General features: G+C 44.2%; 1 protein-coding gene across 1 annotated transcript in view; it reads right to left on the bottom strand.

Annotated features, from left to right (window-relative positions):
* Positions 1-17279, bottom strand: part of LOC120999086 (serine palmitoyltransferase 3-like) — a 117421-nt gene that overhangs the window by 69701 nt on the left and 30441 nt on the right. Inside the window, exons 3-8 of the mRNA XM_040429958.1 lie at positions 12034-12188; positions 9493-9641; positions 8337-8461; positions 7431-7524; positions 4514-4619; positions 2986-3205 (exon numbers count right to left, since the gene is read on the bottom strand). Coding sequence (XP_040285892.1) covers positions 2986-3205; positions 4514-4619; positions 7431-7524; positions 8337-8461; positions 9493-9641; positions 12034-12188 — 849 coding nt within the window. The remainder of the gene's footprint in view (positions 1-2985; positions 3206-4513; positions 4620-7430; positions 7525-8336; positions 8462-9492; positions 9642-12033; positions 12189-17279) is intronic.

The following is a 17279-nucleotide window of genomic DNA, read 5'->3' as shown; positions in this document are numbered from 1 at the left end:
AGGAGACAGTCAGGGTTTGATTTCTTAATGAAGGACGCAGAGTAGTTCCTCCCCAGTGTGACTCAGTTTGTCCAGGCTGCACAGGTGCAGAACAGCGTGACACTGCTGTGCTCTGCATAGGTGGTATACTGGAGGACCACTCAGAACTGTGCCTACATTCGAGGCTAAGGACAAGGTGGAGGATGAGGAGGCAGAGGATGACATTGGCGCCGGAATCACTCCATGAGAACGCGGAAGCGGCATTGCTGTCACTTGGCCATGTTGCTGATGTGCCTGGGCAGGAACCACATTTACCCAGTGGACCGTAAAGGACATATATTGTCATGCCATGATTTGTACCACACACTGGCAGGCTCAAGGACTGTCCCACCTTAAGACGTATGTACATATTCAGGGCTGGTACAGTTTTTTTTAGAGAAGTAGTGGTGGCTTGGGGCTCTCCACCTTGGCTTGCCACAAGCCATAAGTTCTCTGAAATGGGCAGAGTCAAGCACATGGAAAGGGAGGGACTGTAGTACCAGCAACTTGGTCAGGAGTATGTTCAGCATCTGCACCATTGGATGAGTGCACACATAATACTGTTTCTTTGCATTCGCCTCGGTGATCAATTGCTGGTGAAATGTGTTACGAGGAGGAGTATAAGAACAAGCAGACAATGGAAAGAAAACACAGATCCCTTCTGCTGAGGTGGTGGAGCCTTGACTGCTGGAAAAGGGGTGCGGGTCGCTGGGAGATGCGTCAGGGTGTAGAGCTACATTAGCACCACGGTTTTCACAGACCACTTTATGGTGACCCCCTATGTGTTGATGCAGGGCTGTGGTGCCAACATTGGCACTCTGGCTGTGATTCGCCTTCTGCACACAGATCCTACATATGGCCACGCTGACATCTTCAAGCGACTTGACTAAAAATTCCCACTCTGCCGAGTATGGTATTTTCCCCCCACCACTCTGTGCTGACTGCCTGCTGCTGCTAGTTGTTTCTGGACAGGTATGCTCCTGAGTAGCAGACAGTCTACCGTGGGCATGGAAGCCCCCTCTTCATCTGGCTCCGATGTGTGAGCGGCTACATCATCATCCACTACTGTTTGCCCATCAGTCTCATGGCTGTGTCCTTGACAGCTAGCAATACCTGCTCCCACGCAACTGTTATTGTCGCTGCTTTCACGTCTACAGGAGAAAGCAGCAGATCTCTACTTCAAATTTGGGCTGGCCAGTAGCTGCTGACAGTCCTCAATGATATCTTCCTTGCTGAAAAGCTGAGCAAAGCTTGACAGCATACATTAGGTGCCTGGCAGAAGGAGCACCAAAGGAAAGAGGCAGGTTCAGAACAGATGAGGGCACAGAGCTTGTGCCTGGGCCATGCCAACTAAGTGTGGTGTCAGAGGAACCCACAGACTCCTGGCCGTGGGTGTCTGATGTCAGTTGAGATATTGTTGGTCGTAAAAACATGACCGCTGGATGACAGTGGCAGTTCTGGTCTACTGCTGCAGCTGCTGCTACCCCCCCCCCCCTTTTCTGCTGCTACTTTTGATGACTCCAGCAACATTTTTGTCACTGTCCGTTCCTTTGGAGGACCCTGGCAACTGTCTGTTCGACATACTGTACTGTAACATTCACCCTAATTTGAGAATCAAGATGTAAAAAATTGCTTATCCATGAAGCAAGGTGGGCACCCAAATAACAGTAAAATTTGAAAGCTTATTCACCCCAATTTGAGATTCAAGGCCTAATAGAATTGTTTATGTATTAAACAAGATGGACACCCCAATAACAGTAGAACTAGACAGCTTATTCACTCCATTTGAGAATCAAGGTGTAATAGAATTGCTTTTCTATTAAACAAGGTGGACACCCCATTATCAGTAAAATTATACAGCTTATTCACCCTAATTTGAGAATCAAGGCGTTATAGTATTGCTTATCTAGTAAACAAGGTGGAGACGCCAATCACAGTAAAATTAGACAGGTTAATCACATCAATTTGAGAATAAAGGACTAACAGAATTGCTTAGCTAGGAAAGAAAGTGGCCACCCCAATAACAGTTACATTACACACCTTATTCACCCAAATTGAGAATCAAGATGTAACAGAATTGCTTATCCATGAAGCAAGGTACCGTAGGTACCCCAATAACAGTAAAATTAGACAGCTTATTTACCCCAATTTGAGAATCACGGTCTAATAGAATTGCTAATCTTTTAAACAAGGAGGACACCCCAATAACAGTAGAACTAGACAGCTTATTCACCCCAATTTGAGAATCAAGATGTAATAGTATTGCTTATCTATTAAACTAGGAGGACACTGTTTGATGCAAACTGCACTGTCTCCTATAGATCCCTTTAGCTTCAGATTACAGTCACTGCACTGTCCCTGCAGTCTCAATATGTTCTCCCTGTCCTCTCCTTACAGTGTGTGAAAACTCTCCCTATGATCTCCCTACACTGTCTCTGCACTCTCCCTATTCAATATTAAACAATTAAAAGCTTTTAGCAACACTGTCCCTAGCGCTTTTCATGTCTCTACCTATGTTCAGATCACAGTGAAATGGCGGAGTCCGCATGGGATGAGACTTTTAAAGGGCTGTGACATCACAAGGCCTGGCTTGCTGCTGATTGGCTGTCTGCACAGCATTATGGGTGATATCGTGTTCCCTGGTTTCTTACTTGCACTTTGTAACATGTGTAGCCACCATTTTAGGAAAAAAACTATTTGTTGCCACGAAGCACAAGGAAATTCTGATTCGTTGCAAATCAAATTTTTCCTAAACTTTGAATCAAATTCCACTTTGGATTCTAACAGTAACCTAATTAAAGAACACTACAGGCAATTCCTTAGCCTAAAAGGATAACATTCAACGGCACAGTCAGATATATTATATTGGTGTAATTCTCTTGAAGAACATTGCCTGCTATTAGTTTGGATGCACACTACAGTCATTATGCCAAAATGCTCTATTTTCCAACCTACAAACCCACTTACCCTTTTTCCAGCAATATATCCTCCCATGGCTCCAAAGCTTTTGGTAAATGTCCCCATTGTCACATCAACTTCTGCAGGATCCATTCCAAAGTATTCCACCACACCTCGTCCAGTAGGCCCCACTGCTCCAATACTGTGTGCTTCATCCAAATATAGGTAAGCTTTATATTTCTTTTTTAACGCTATTACTTCTTGAAGACGGACAATTGACCCTTCCATGCTTGAAAAATGGAAGAGTGTAATACTTATTATAATAGCATTTAGCATTATCTTGCAATTAGAAATTTCCCAAAATTCATTTCAGGGCTGATTTGTTTGAATTAGCCATCAGATTTGAGTTAGTCCGAATAAATTCAACTAATGGTGAATTTAAAGTGCCCCAATTTCCCATTTCGACACTCTGGAGTCTCCTGGGACTGTATCTAACTCCTTTCAAGCTCTTAACTGTCACAACTGCATTAGTAATGTGAAAGTGACAGAAACATATATGGGTATGGATAAATGGATGGTAAGTGGTTAAGCCTGTTTAAAGGGTTTCTGTCACCAGAAATACCTAAATTAAACTGGCTGACATTAGCAATGCTAATGTCAGCTGAACCAAACTAGCCTATTCCTAGTTTTATCCATTCCCCGTTTGCTCCATAAATGTAACTTTTATAATATGCAAATTAGCCTCTAGGAGTAGGGGGGCAGCGTTGCTCCTGCTCCTGCTCCTAGAGTCTCCGTTCTCCCACCTCTGTCACCTCCCTCCAAGTCTTGATTGACAGGGCCAGGCAGCGTTCTCATCCTCCTGCCGGCCCTGAGTGCATGGTAAATCTCGCGCCTGCGCCGTTCAGTATTCAGCACAGGCGCAGTAAGGAAGTCGGCAGCCAGTGGATGCGAACGCTGCCTGGCCCTGTCAATGAAGACTTGGAGGGAGGTGACAGAGGTGGGAAAACGGAGCCTCTAGGAGCAGGAGCAGGAGCAACGCTGCCCCCCTGCTCCCAGAGGCTTATTTGCATATTATAAAAGTTACATTTATGGATTAACCGGGCATGGATAAAACTGGGAATAGGCTAGTTAGGTTCAGCTGACATTACCACATTGCTAATGTCAGCCAGTTTAATTTAGGTATTTCTGGTGACAGAAACCCTTTAAAAACACCCTGTACAGTCAAATTTTTTAAAATAAAAAAATGGCCCTAAAATTATATTGTGTCCTACATATATTCACTACATAATGGATACAGTACACTATAATATATACTATCTGCTAAGTACAGTAGGAAAACTGTCTCTAGCATAAATAATAGATGATCTCGCGAGCCACAGAGATCACATGTTCTCTTGCTAAGCCCCACCCTAAGATAGGTATAACATTTAAAAAAGTTACAAATTTTTGTTGCCACTTGCACAAAACTTTTAGATGCAAGAAGCCTGGCATACAGCCTTTGACAATTTCCCCCTAGAATGTTTGAAACTTTTATGCAGGCAATTACCGTATAACTCAAGCAACCACCATAATTATGAGTCACCACAACGTTAATTACCTATATACTCCTTCAACAATAATGAGAATTTTCTTCCAGGCTCTGTGAGTACGTGGCTGACCTCTCACTACTGCATCCCGCAATAATTTTTCCAGGTTCTGCATATCTTAACGTATAAAAAACATAAAATTTGATACTAGACAAAAACTGGTTGTAGTTCACAGTATTCAATACTCAATAGGTTTGCGTTGCTATATCAACTTTATCACAGGCAGTGTCAACACTTAAAATGAAAACAAAAAAGTCTTTATTCCCTTTATTGCTGATTAAAACAGGCGAGAAAAATAATATAATGGTGAAAGAAAAAAGTGGTCAAAATAGCCTGGTAGAGCTGTATTGTGAGTCCCCAAACAGAAAAATATACCCTGCCTTTGGGAATGCTCGCAATCCAGATGAGTCTGCCATTTATGGGTGGTGCTTGCAGAAGCCATAATCATTTTCAATCCAAGATAGCCCGAATTTGGCACAGTCGCTGCAAATTTGGGACTGTTCGCAACTATGGAGTTGTAATTCATCTTCACTAATGTACAGTACCATAATAAACCCTAGTTGCTATTCAGTATGATAAAGGCAGTGATGGACCAAGATGTTTGTCTGCATTTACACCCTTCACCTTTCTGGATACTATTTCTTGGTTTTGCTGCTGATTTCTCTGTATATACAGTATGTGCTGTACCCCAGACCTAAGGTATCTGAAATGTGTTATGTATTATATTGTTAATGTATGTACACCAGCAATGAAGAGGTATGGTTGGCAGGGACTGGGCAGACCACCCTGTTCTTCCCCTCTTAGTTGGAGTGGGCTGATCAAGTTTCCTGCCAGGAGGGGGAGTTCTAGCTACTGTATGACAGTGAGGAGGAAGGAGACATGTCTGATTGCTCTTACTCCAAAGGTCCAGCAAAGGAAGCCATTCTCTTGTGAGACCACCACTCTAGAGAAGGACTACAAGAACACCAGGAAACCTAAACAGCTACAGCGTTTTCAGTCAGCAGAGTGACCTGCTGCAAGTGAGGGACGACAGAAATTTGAACATGACTGTAAATAATTAAATATGTCTTAGATGAATTTGGAAACATGATTGTAAATATAGGGTGACAGTGAGGGATTTATAAATACATGATTGGTTAATAATAATTTATAATATTAATCATGAATTGGAGTATAAAAATAGGATGTATTCGTCCATAATATCATGAAGCATTAAAAAGTAATGAAACATATATGAATTAATAAAATAATTGGTTCACATGATAATGTAATGGATAGCCCAATTAATGCAATCATGTATAGTTAAAATCATAGAATCATTGGTACGATTATAATAATATTTTTTATAGTAGTGAGAAGTTCCAGTTAATGTCAATTAGATCTATCCTGTATGATATTACAACAGAATCAGTTGGGGGATTAAGTTCCCAGACAGGTGCAGGAATAATTAAGTGAAGCCGAAACTCTAAGTCCTGGAGCATGCGCGGTGTTGTTAAGGTTAGAATTGAGGTTCTAAGTCCCGGAGCATGCGCAGACACTGCATTGGAATAAGAGCTATTCAGTTTATAAACATGTGCAGGATTTGGTGTAAGTAACGCGAGAATAGGGACAGCATCGACAATAAGGAGGTGTTAGTTATGGGAGGAGGAACAGGTACGTTAACCCCAATGACAGTGGGAATAAGAAATAATACATATACACAAGCCATGTCGCTAGATGCAATAGGCTAATTGTGATGATGTCATAATAGGAGACTATAAAAGATCTGTGCCACGCCCATCCAACGCTCACTGCCCGATCCCCTGAAGATGCCATAGTTGCTGGCGAAACATGTTGGGGGGCAGTGTTTTAGGGATATTTTAGAGCAGAGGTGACGCCTTACATTAGGAAGAATCAAAAAGTAACTCTATGTGGCAGGTAGGGTCTGGTTAAGGGAGAGAAATCTGGAGCCAGCGCGCGGCTACCAGTCTCCAACTACAAATATTATAGCACCAAACATAATTGTGCTGATGTATAAACTGACCAGTAATGAGTCGACACAACTGATAGTTTTAACAGAAATAATGTAATGGTCAAAGAAGAGATTTATTATTATGTTATATTAAAAGTTTAGTTTTATCAGAAAAAATAGACATATGTTAAAATAAGGCAAACAGTGGTCTGTCAGACTAATTGGAAAAAATGTTCAAGTGCCTTTACATATGTCTGGGTCAAAGACAGTTCAGACACCAATTACCTAAATAACATCCAAGCCAGGCCAGCTCAAAGCCTACATTAAACTGTGGACACCTATATCCACAAGTGCAAGTTTATAGTTGTTAAACTGAAGTTCAAGAGATAGTCATCAGCAAGATAGAACATCCGAGGTGCCATTAACTGCCACTTATCAAGCCACCATACCTTATCATCTGGTCAGCGAACTTGCACTTTGTACCAACTACTGCTGGATGTATTACAAGTTATCTTTTGCACTGAGTAAAGAGAAACTGTTATACTTTTACTTCCGGCCTGAGTCTTTAAATAACCTTTCTACTGCACCAATGCACAGGAAGCAAAGGCCTGAGGGAATACACTGTGACACAACATCTCATCAGGGCCAATATCTCTCCCATCCTCTGCATCGGCTCTTTAGGGATTGGCTGCAAATGATTTTCCTCTGATTTCATACTGTACAATCCACTCAATGAAAACGCATTGGGTTTTATAATCATCAGTGATACATTCCCTCATGGCTTTGACTCTTATCAATTTAGTTAGTGCTTTAGACAAAAATTTGTAACAAGCACATCTGATACATGGTAACTAGTATACAGTGCAGAGGTCCACCATACGAAAGGGTACTCACCAAGAAAACTCAGTGCAGATCACTCTGCACTGTACAGAAGTTACAGCTCTGAGCTCTCTTCTCTGTCCTTCAATGACACTTACTGTTGTGTTGAAATACTCGAATGGTAGCTCCAGAGAGTCTTGCCCCAAGAATCAGAGAAGTGTGGTTTAATTCATCACTAAGGATAAGACAGCCCTGTAAATATATATACATATGTACCAAAATAGATTTGAATATGTTAAGTAAGACACTTGAACAAGATTACCATAAAACTCTAGGAACATAGAAACATACATGGGACACTAAACCATCTATGGTCTTCAGCTTTTGCCCAATGTGTGGTAAATTGTCTGGATTTCATTTCGATGCCAGGGTTGTTGAATCAGAGTCAATTTTGGACAGAGTTGGAGATGGTGAAAATTTACCAACTCCAACTTCAGCTTCAAAATAAAAATATTACATTTGATATGTTATTAAATTTGTATCATTAATTTGTTACATGTATATCTTGTTGCATATTTACGTTCTTAGGAACTAAGGAAAGTTTGGAAATTTTAATTATATTACACCTATCAAAAATGCGATAATTAGAAGGGCTATAGAGTCAGAGTTGTGGAGTCTGAGTCAGTTTTGGGTGCATGAAGTCCAAGTCTCAGTGCAAAAAATAGAGGAGTCAATGCAGGAGAGGGAAGCTTGGCATACTGACTCCCACAGCCCTGGTCTATGCCTGTCTTTAAAATGAAGGCTAGGGCTCCACTGTGACTCTTGTTTGTGCAAAGGCAATGGGAATATCATGGGACACTGTGACTATCTTATGTCTTATGTCTAGCCTTAGACACAATGATAAATACTGGAATGATCATGTGGTAAGTGCCTAAGGTGGCTTAGCAAGATTTTCATTGTCTTTAGCTGTAGTGCATACATTACTTTTTTAGTGTTACATATCAATCTGGATACTTTATGCTGTTAGTAATGGACATGTTAATATATGATCAGAATTTTCCAACCTTTCCAACCAGAGCTGGAATGTTTGTTGAATTTGTGGCAAAACCCATAGTGCAAACCATTGCTGCTTCTACTTTGAGGAACTTTGCAAGCAAATCTTCTAGCTCTTGTAGTTTATCCATTTGTCCTAAGAAAGAATGGAAATTATTTAACAAAAAGGTAAGATAATGTATCATTTATCGTGCAGGGTCACCATGCTTGGTACAAATACAGGACCTCTTCATGTGGCTTAGCTGCGTGTATGAGCCCACAAGGGGTCAAATTGCAGCATTTTGTAGCAGGCCTCTTCTTATCCACCTGTTTTGCTTTTTCTCTATTACTAAAACTATGGATGGAATATATCATTCCCAAATAAGCCTTTTTTGGTCTCAAAACCCTAGTTTTGAGACTTTTTCATTGCCATTGTAACTTTTTTTGTTATAACTGGCATGTTTACACTGCTCTCGCCAGTTTCCCAAAAGAAAGATGTAGATGGGGCCATTAGCCCTGGCACATTCATCATTATTTACCCCAGAAACAGGTGTAAATAATGACTGAAATCTATGGAAGCTCTGAGCTGCCATAGATTTCAGACTAGCGCATGGACTGCCAGAGGACGCAATTAATTTATGATGATGCCTCCTCCTCATAATTTAAATGACTCCTCCGGCAGCACACAGGCCCTAACAAGACCGGCGTAGAACACTCTGGTCTTGATAAATTAGGCCCTAAATGTCTGCTGCACATTCAAAATAGAAAATACCCCAAGAGCCTGCAATTATCAACCATTTTTAAAGAGGACCTCTTACCGGTCCTGACATTAGGGAACGTCTCCTCCTCCATGGCTTTGAGCTGTCCAATCGCAGAGGAGAGCATCACAGCCAGGGAGGGGAAAAAAAGCTCACCTTCTCCCTGGCTGTGACACACTACTGTACGTTGTGCTTGGCCAGCTCACAGCCAGGGATAAGGAGACGCCCCTTTGAGAAACCCGTCTGTCTCCCTGTACCAATTATATGGATTTACATATAGGGCGGGAAACCAGAACAGTGGGCACAGCGGGGGAATGGAGCAGCCTACAGAAAAAAATAAGTGATATCACATGTCATCAATGTCCCCTACACTAACAGGTATTTGTATGGTAATGTCAGGACTGTTAAGACTGATGGTCATTATTCTTACCCAGTTCATGTATGGTACTGCACACTCCAACGCCATATCTCTCAAGTACATTCATCACTGTGTCCAGTGACTCATCATTATTTTCCGCAAAACCCAGATAGTTGTATGATCCCATATTTATCACATCCTTAATGACTTTTCCGGTGTACCTATAATAAAACTAAACCTTTAATTCGTATAACAAGCTGCAATACGCAGGCAAGGATTGCCACATTGGATTTGCATGCTATGGCATGGTCACTTTTGTCTCAGATGTGCATTATAGAAGAGAAGCTGGCTGTCAGTCCTAGCACTCAAGTGAAGAGTTTTAGGTAAGTAGATGCACCCCTGGAGGAGTGGCCTCTGAGGTGGAGGACGTCTGTTATAAGTGCTCGGGATCAGCTCATTCAAGTTAAATGGATGCATAGGGTATACTTGACCCTGATGCGTCTTTATCAGATGCGGCAAATATCGAACCCGGGGTGTGACAGATGTGGAGAGGCTAGGGGCTCCTTTTTTCATATGGTTTGGCTGTGCCCGGTAATGCAGGTGTATTGGAAGGGGGTGTGCAACTTTATTAACATTAAGTTGGGGCTTCCGGGGATTTGTGACCCGGTAGTATGTGTACTGGGGCTAGTTTCTGAACTGACTCCATCCAAATACAATAGAACATTGTTACGACTGTTGATGTTCTATGGGAGGAAGAACATACTTTTGAACTGGAAACCACCCAAGTGTCCTACAGTGGACCAATGGGCGCACCTTATAAATAAAGACCTTCAGATGTACAAATTGACATATGAAGCAAGGGGAGTGCCTAATCGATTTGACAAAATTTGGGGCCTGTGGGTGCAAGCTGAAGGTACGACTTGAAGGATTGTTGGCGGTGGAGACTGTACTACCCAAGTGTGTGTATGAGAGTGTGAATGTGGAATGAGTGAGTTCTGGATGCAGCTTAGCGATGACAGTGATGCTTTGTATTAAAGTCACACTTATGTCTCTTACTGTCAAGAAATATGTTAATGATGGACTTGCTTATGTGAGTGATTGTGCGATGAGAAATTGTTTCTCCCCTTTGGGATTGTTGTACTTAATGCAAAAGTGTTAAATAAACGCTATTAAAAAAAAAAAAGTAGATGCACCCCTCAACCTAATCAAATACAATGTCTGGTGGATTGTGCACAGTGGAAGCTCTCCATGTGACAGTAAAAAAAAAACGGTAAACTGTCAATTTTTCTGTGTATCCATCTGTTTTTAACGTTCATTTCTCATTTGTTTTTAACGTCAGTTAAAAACTGATGACTTTCATTGGCTTTTGTTTAAAACCCGTACCCCTGCAATGCCCTCAGTATATATTATGTCACCCCACGGTCCCCTCAGTATATATATAATGCCCCCTATAGTACCCCCTGTATAAATAATGCCCCTTTGTAGTGCCCCCAGTAGTTATAAGCCCTCTTTATTGCCCCCAGTATCTATAATAACCCCAAATTGTGCTCCAGTATATTTAATAGCCCCAAGGTGTGCCACCAGTAGAAATAATGGCCCCCTTGTTGTGTCCCAAGTGAAAATAATGGCCCCTGAGTAGAAATAATGGTCCCCAGTTGTGCCCCCAGTAGAAATAATGGCCCCCAGTTGTTCCCCAGTAGAGATAATGCCCCTCTGTTCTCCCAGTAGAGATAGTGCCAGCAAAAATAAAAAAATACCTCACGAAATGCATTCGGAAACACTCGCTCTGCAATGGAGGCAGCAGGACCTGATGCTCCAAGCGTGATCATGTGATGTCACAACACTGGGAGCATCAGGTCCTGCTTCCTTCAGTGTGGAGCTAGTGTTCCTATGTGTGCCATAGTTAAGGTGAGTATTTTCTTAATTTTTTTTTTCAACTCCCTGCTTTCCATGCCACTCAAGTACCCATTTTTAAAGTCCATTAGACAGGTGAATTTATGTCTACACAGCTGTTAAAAAGGGGTTCATTTATTTCAATGGTGTCTGTTTGGCTGGCAAAGCGGTCAAAACAGATGGCTGCTATTTACTGGACATGAAAAAAACACCCATGTGAATAGCCCCATAGACTGCCATGGTTCTGAAAAGAGTTGTGCGACTGTGGTGGCCGTTAAAAAAACATCCATCACATGGCTGTTTTCCACTGTCGTGTAAATGTACCCTAAATCGTATAAAAATGCGCAAATCATATAATTGCCAAATACTGTAGGAAACCCTGGTCATGTGACGCAAATCATTTATAAATGTTACAAGAATATATAATGCCCAATACTCTCTTAAAGGAATAGTGATATACATTTTTTCACATATGCTTGGGGAGCAGTACAATTCACACTACTTCTGCAACATAAATCTGCAAGAGAAACCATATGCATATATACAATTCCCTTAAAGGGGCAATAATGCTCTGCAACTTTGTGATATCATAAGGAAGGTTTTTTAGGCCACCTGCCAATCAAAAGAGAGAAAATATTCACATATTTTTATGGCTGGGCTCTAAGGACAACCCACAAAAGAAACCAGAATTTTCTGTAGCTGAAACGGCAGAATAATCACCTGTAGGTCCAGTTGTAGTCATCAGTCACTCGCTCCATTAGATCAAATTGAGCTCCTGGGACACTGCATACGGGTCGATTAAAAGAATCACGGATGCGCATGTATATATTTCTTTTGTAGAAATTTTCAAAGTCTTGATAAAGAGGCACAAAATCCTTCAAAATATGACAAAATGTTTAAACACGTTACACACTTCATGGCATTTATTTGTCAAAAGAGACAATTAAACTACTGATTTTATATTACATAATCTATCCAATTATACTCAGTGATGGCAATGGGTTATCAGAGGTAGAAGATCTCAATTTCTTTACAGACAAAAACAGAAGTAACTGCATACTTTCTACAGTAATATTGAAGAAAATGTTGGGTGGTCCCTAGGTTTTCTGTCGATGCCTAGGATCATGCAAGCACCTACATCTGGAGTAGGGCAAACATATGGTAGTCTACTGCCAGCAGGTTCTCTGTCCTCCTTGCTGTAGTCCTTCTGTTCCCCCAAAGTAACATAGCCTTGTTCACCCTCGAGCTGGTGAAGATCAGGTATGATGAACATACAAATCCATAGTTGCTTCTGATGGAGATGAATTGTAATGCACTATACTAAATAAATGTTTTTTGTTTTTTTTATTATAAGTGGTATGTAGTAATTGTGTACTGTTCTACTAGGACCATACTAGTGGCTAATGAGGCTAAAGCAGGTGTTTACTAAACCTCTGAGATGTTTTTCTAGAAGGAGGGCAGAGATAAAGCTTGCCTCTCCATGTCCACTGGTTTAATCTAAAGGGAATGCAAATGAGATCTTAGCCAGCTCTGCCTCTAATGATAACAGATATAAGGTAGCTATCTGTGACGGTAGTAGAAAATATCCTCGTCAAGCATTCCCTTCTTCCCATAAAAGAAAATCACCCAATATTCCACGAGTAGGAATATCCCTGGAATCGCCGAATAATCCACACATGAGTCAACTTAATGCTGGAACAAGACTGATTTACTGGTACACAGAACTCACAATTTATGCAGCAAAAACTCCTCCTCTGGGCCAGGCTAGATAATTGAGTTTTAAGAATACACACAGCTCAATTATCCTAAAACTCCTCCTCTGGGCCAGGCTAGACAATTGAGTTTTACCAATACACACAGCTCAATTATCTGCTGGCCAGAACATTTACAATTCTTAACAATTTCACACAAGTACTTTCTATCCCACATACAAACATAATCTCAACATCATTGTCCGGTACACGAATACATTCATTCTTGACACTTGGAACCGAACAATATAGTCCTCAAAATAGCAGGGAGAGAATCAAACTGAAGCATATAGGCAATTGCATAAAAGTCCTTCACAATGGCCCCCCTTTTTCTCCCTGCTCCGGCAACTCGGTTGGACCTTTCCTGGTCCAGTAGGGTTGACGGGTTCAGAGCTTTTAGTCCGAGGTTAAATCCGTTTGGCGTGACAATCCATCGGCATTCCCGTTTTGCTTGCCTGGGCGATAATGAATCGTAAAGTCATAGGGCTGTAAGGCCAAGCTCCAGCGTAGCAAACGGGCGTTGTCCCCTGAAACCCGGTTAAGCCACACCAAGGGGTTGTGATCGGTGATGAGAGTGAACGCCTGGCCATAAAGGTAAGGTGTGAGCTTTTTGAGTGCCCATACCAAGGCCAAACACTCTTTTTCAATGGTGGCATAACTGACCTCCCTTGGCAACAGCTTCCGACTCAGGTATGCCACCGGGTGCTCTCCTCCATCCTCCCCGATCTGGCTTAGTACTGCCCCCAGTCCAAACATTGAAGCGTCTGTATGGACAATAAATCTTTTGTTAGGATCTGGGGTAACCAACACCGGAGCATTAACCAGAGCAGTCTTTAGTGCTTGGAAAGCCACCTCGCATTCCGGGGACCACAGGACTTGTCGGGGTAGCTTCTTTTTGGTCAAGTCGGTCAGGGGTTTGGCCAGGGTACTATAGTCGGGTACAAAGCGTCTGTAATAGCCGGCTGTGCCTAAGAAAGCCATGACTTGTGTCTTGGTGTGGGGAGTGGGCCAATTGGCAACGGCCTCGATCTTAGCCGGCTCCGGCCGTTGCTTACCACATCCTACTCGGTGGCCCAAATATTGTACCTCCGCCATACCCAAGTGACATTTGTCGGGTTTCAGGGTCAGCCCGGCCCCCCTGATCCTATCTAATACTACCCCTACGTGCTCTAGGTGCGCTTCCCAGGTATCGCTGTGGATGGCGATGTCATCCAGGTAAGCGCATGCAAAGCTCTGGAGACCCCTAAGTAACTGATCCACCATCCGTTGGAAGGTGGCCGGGGCGTTCTTCATCCCGAACGGCATAACCCGGAATTGGTATAGGCCGAACGGGGTGATGAAGGCCGACTTGGGTATGGCATCTTCTGCTAGGGGAATCTGCCAATATCCCTTGCATAGGTCTATTGTGGTCAGATACTTCCCTGCAGAGATACGGTCAAGCAGCTCGTCCATCCGTGGCATCGGATAGGCGTCAGTAACTGTCTTGTCATTGAGGCGCCGGTAATCTACACAGAAGCGGGTTGTCCCATCCTTCTTTGGCACTAAGACTACCGGCGAGGCCCAAGGACTTTCTGAGGGTTCGATTACGCCTAGCCGAAGCATCTCATCTATCTCCTTCCGCATCCCTTCCCGGACTGCTTCGGGGATACGGTAGGGAGGCTGTCTCAGGGGTGCCTGTCCTGGAGTCTCTACCTTGTGTATGGCTAGGAGTGTGTATCCAGGCTCCTGAGAGAATGTGGCCTGTTTTGTTTCTAGTAAGCGGACAGCTTGATCCCGCTCTTGCGGCTCCAGCTGTTCACCTAGCTGGACTTTCTTTATCTGGGTCATCCCTTCGTTACTGCCCAATAGGTCGGGAAGGGGTAGGGTCTCTGTGTCTTCTCCTGCTGGTGCACAGATAGCGGCTACCTCCTCTGCCCGTTCCTGATAGGCCTTGAGCATGTTGATGTGAAAGGTTCGTTTCACATCTTCATCCTCGCAGCTGGCTATCGTGTAGGTAGTGTCGCATATCTGTCCTATAACTTTATAGGGGCCCTGCCAGGCGGCCTGGAGCTTGTCTGTTCGGACCGGCCTTAATACCATGACCTTTTGGCCTATCTGAAAGCTCCGGTGCCTAGCCCGTCGGTCATACCATACCCTCTGGCGCTGTTGGGCCGCCCGGAGGTTCTCTCGCACTGTCTGGGCTAATTCCTCCATGCGGTCCCTCAGCTCCAGGACATAAGGTACAACCGGGGTCCCCTCAATCTCTGTCTGCCCCTCCCAGTGATCCTTGATGAGATCTAAGGGCCCCCTCACCCGCCTCCCATAGAGAAGTTCGAAGGGTGAGAATCCGGTCGATTCCTGCGGCACCTCTCGGTAGGCAAAGAGAAGGTGTGGCAGGAATCGCTCCCAATCCTTGTATGCCCCCGTGAACGACTTCAACATTTGCTTTAGCGTTCCGTTGAAGCGCTCGCACAGGCCGTTAGTCTGGGGATGGTATGGGGAGCTAGTCAGGGATTTAACTCCACAGGTTTTCCATATCTGCTGGGTTACCTCGGCCGTGAATTGGGTACCTTGGTCGGACAGAACCTCCTTGGGAAAGCCTACTCGGGAAAATACTTTAACTAGGGCCTCTGCTACGGTCTCAGCCTGTATGTTAGAGAGAGCTACCGCTTCAGGGTAACGGGTGGCGTAGTCTACTATGGTGAGTATATACCGCTTGCCGGAACGGCTAGGTTGGGCCAGGGGCCCTATAATGTCCACGGCTACCCTTGTGAACGGTTCTTCAATAATGGGCATGGAAACTAGTTTAGCCTTTGGGTGGTCTCCCTTTTTACCTATACGTTGGCATACCTCGCACGTTTGACAATACGCCCTGACGTCGTCGGACACCCCAGGCCAGAAGAAGTTCTGGGTTATCCGATACCCTGTCTTGCGTATTCCCAAATGGCCTGCCAAGGGTACGTCGTGCCCAATCCTCAATAACTCCTGGCGGTATTTCTGGGGAACTACCAGCTGGCGTTTTTGCTTAGGCCCTGGTGTATTACCCCGGGTCTCGGTGAGCCTGTACAAGCGGCCTTCCTCCCAGATAAATTGCTCCTTCTCTAACCCCCCTTGGCCCCTCCTGGCTTTCTCTCGATACTTTCTGAGGGAAGGGTCTCCGGTCACCTCCCGCCCAAAATCCTCTGGGGTGTCCCAGGGTAGGGGTTCTACAGTCAAGGATAGGTTGGGTTGGCTTACCTGGGTCTCAGTAGGAAGCGGATGGCTCTCGGCAGCGCGACTTTGTGCTCTGGTGGTTACTGCGTGGGCCTCCTGAGCGGGGGTAGAGGCGAACGCCGAAGTCAGGGGGCCAATGTCGTTGCCCAGGATGACTTCAGAAGGTAAGTCTTTCATGATGCCCACATGAACATTGCCAGCTCCCGCACCCCAGTCTAGGTGTACCTGTGCAGTAGGAATACGGTATACTGCCCCCCCTGCCACTCTCACAGCAATTGATTTCCCCGGTTTCTCTGATGCCTTAATAAGGTGTCTTTGTACCAACGTGATGGTTGCCCCACTGTCTCTTAATCCCCGGGCGGTTTTTCCGTTAACCATGACCAGCTGACAATGGTGTTTCCTGTTGTCTGTAATAACAGATTGTACCATGAGGGCTTCGTAAAGGGTGCCCAATGGTTCTTCCTGACCCAGTTCCTGGGGATCCCAAGCCGAGTCTACACAATGGGCTGCTGCTGGTGGGCGGTACCCAGGTCGAGACCAATTTGACCTGGTGTTGTTGTCCATGGGGCAATTCTGCTTGTAGTGACCCAGCTGTTTGCACCGGAAGCAGCGTTGTTCATTGTCCTCCTGGCGTGGATAGCGAGGGCTAGATGTCACCGGTCTGTTAGGAGGTTGGTATCTAGCGGCTGGTTGGTGTGAGGGCACCGTTGGTCGTGGAGGTTGTACCCGTGGTGTGACCGGGTTCGTCTGGCGAGTATCCGCATATTCATCCGCCAACTTAGCGGCCTCTGGTAGAGTCATGGGCCTGCGATCTCTCACCCAGTCTTTGACATCCGTCTGGATGTAATTGTAAAATTGTTCCAGGAGCATTAGTTGTAAAATGTCCTCTGCGGAGGTGGCCTGGCTGCTGTTGACCCAGTTAGAGGCCGACAGGGATAACTGGCATGCCCATTCCACGTAAGAGTCTTTCGTGGTTTTGCGTGAGTCCCTGAACTTTTGTCGGTAGGACTCTGGGGTTACTGC

This window comes from Bufo bufo, chromosome 4 (assembly GCF_905171765.1).
Source record: "Bufo bufo chromosome 4, aBufBuf1.1, whole genome shotgun sequence".
Classification (NCBI taxonomy): Eukaryota; Metazoa; Chordata; class Amphibia; order Anura; family Bufonidae; genus Bufo; species Bufo bufo.
The sequence above is the reverse complement of the archived record's forward strand: the minus strand, read 5'-3'. Positions and strand labels throughout refer to the sequence as shown.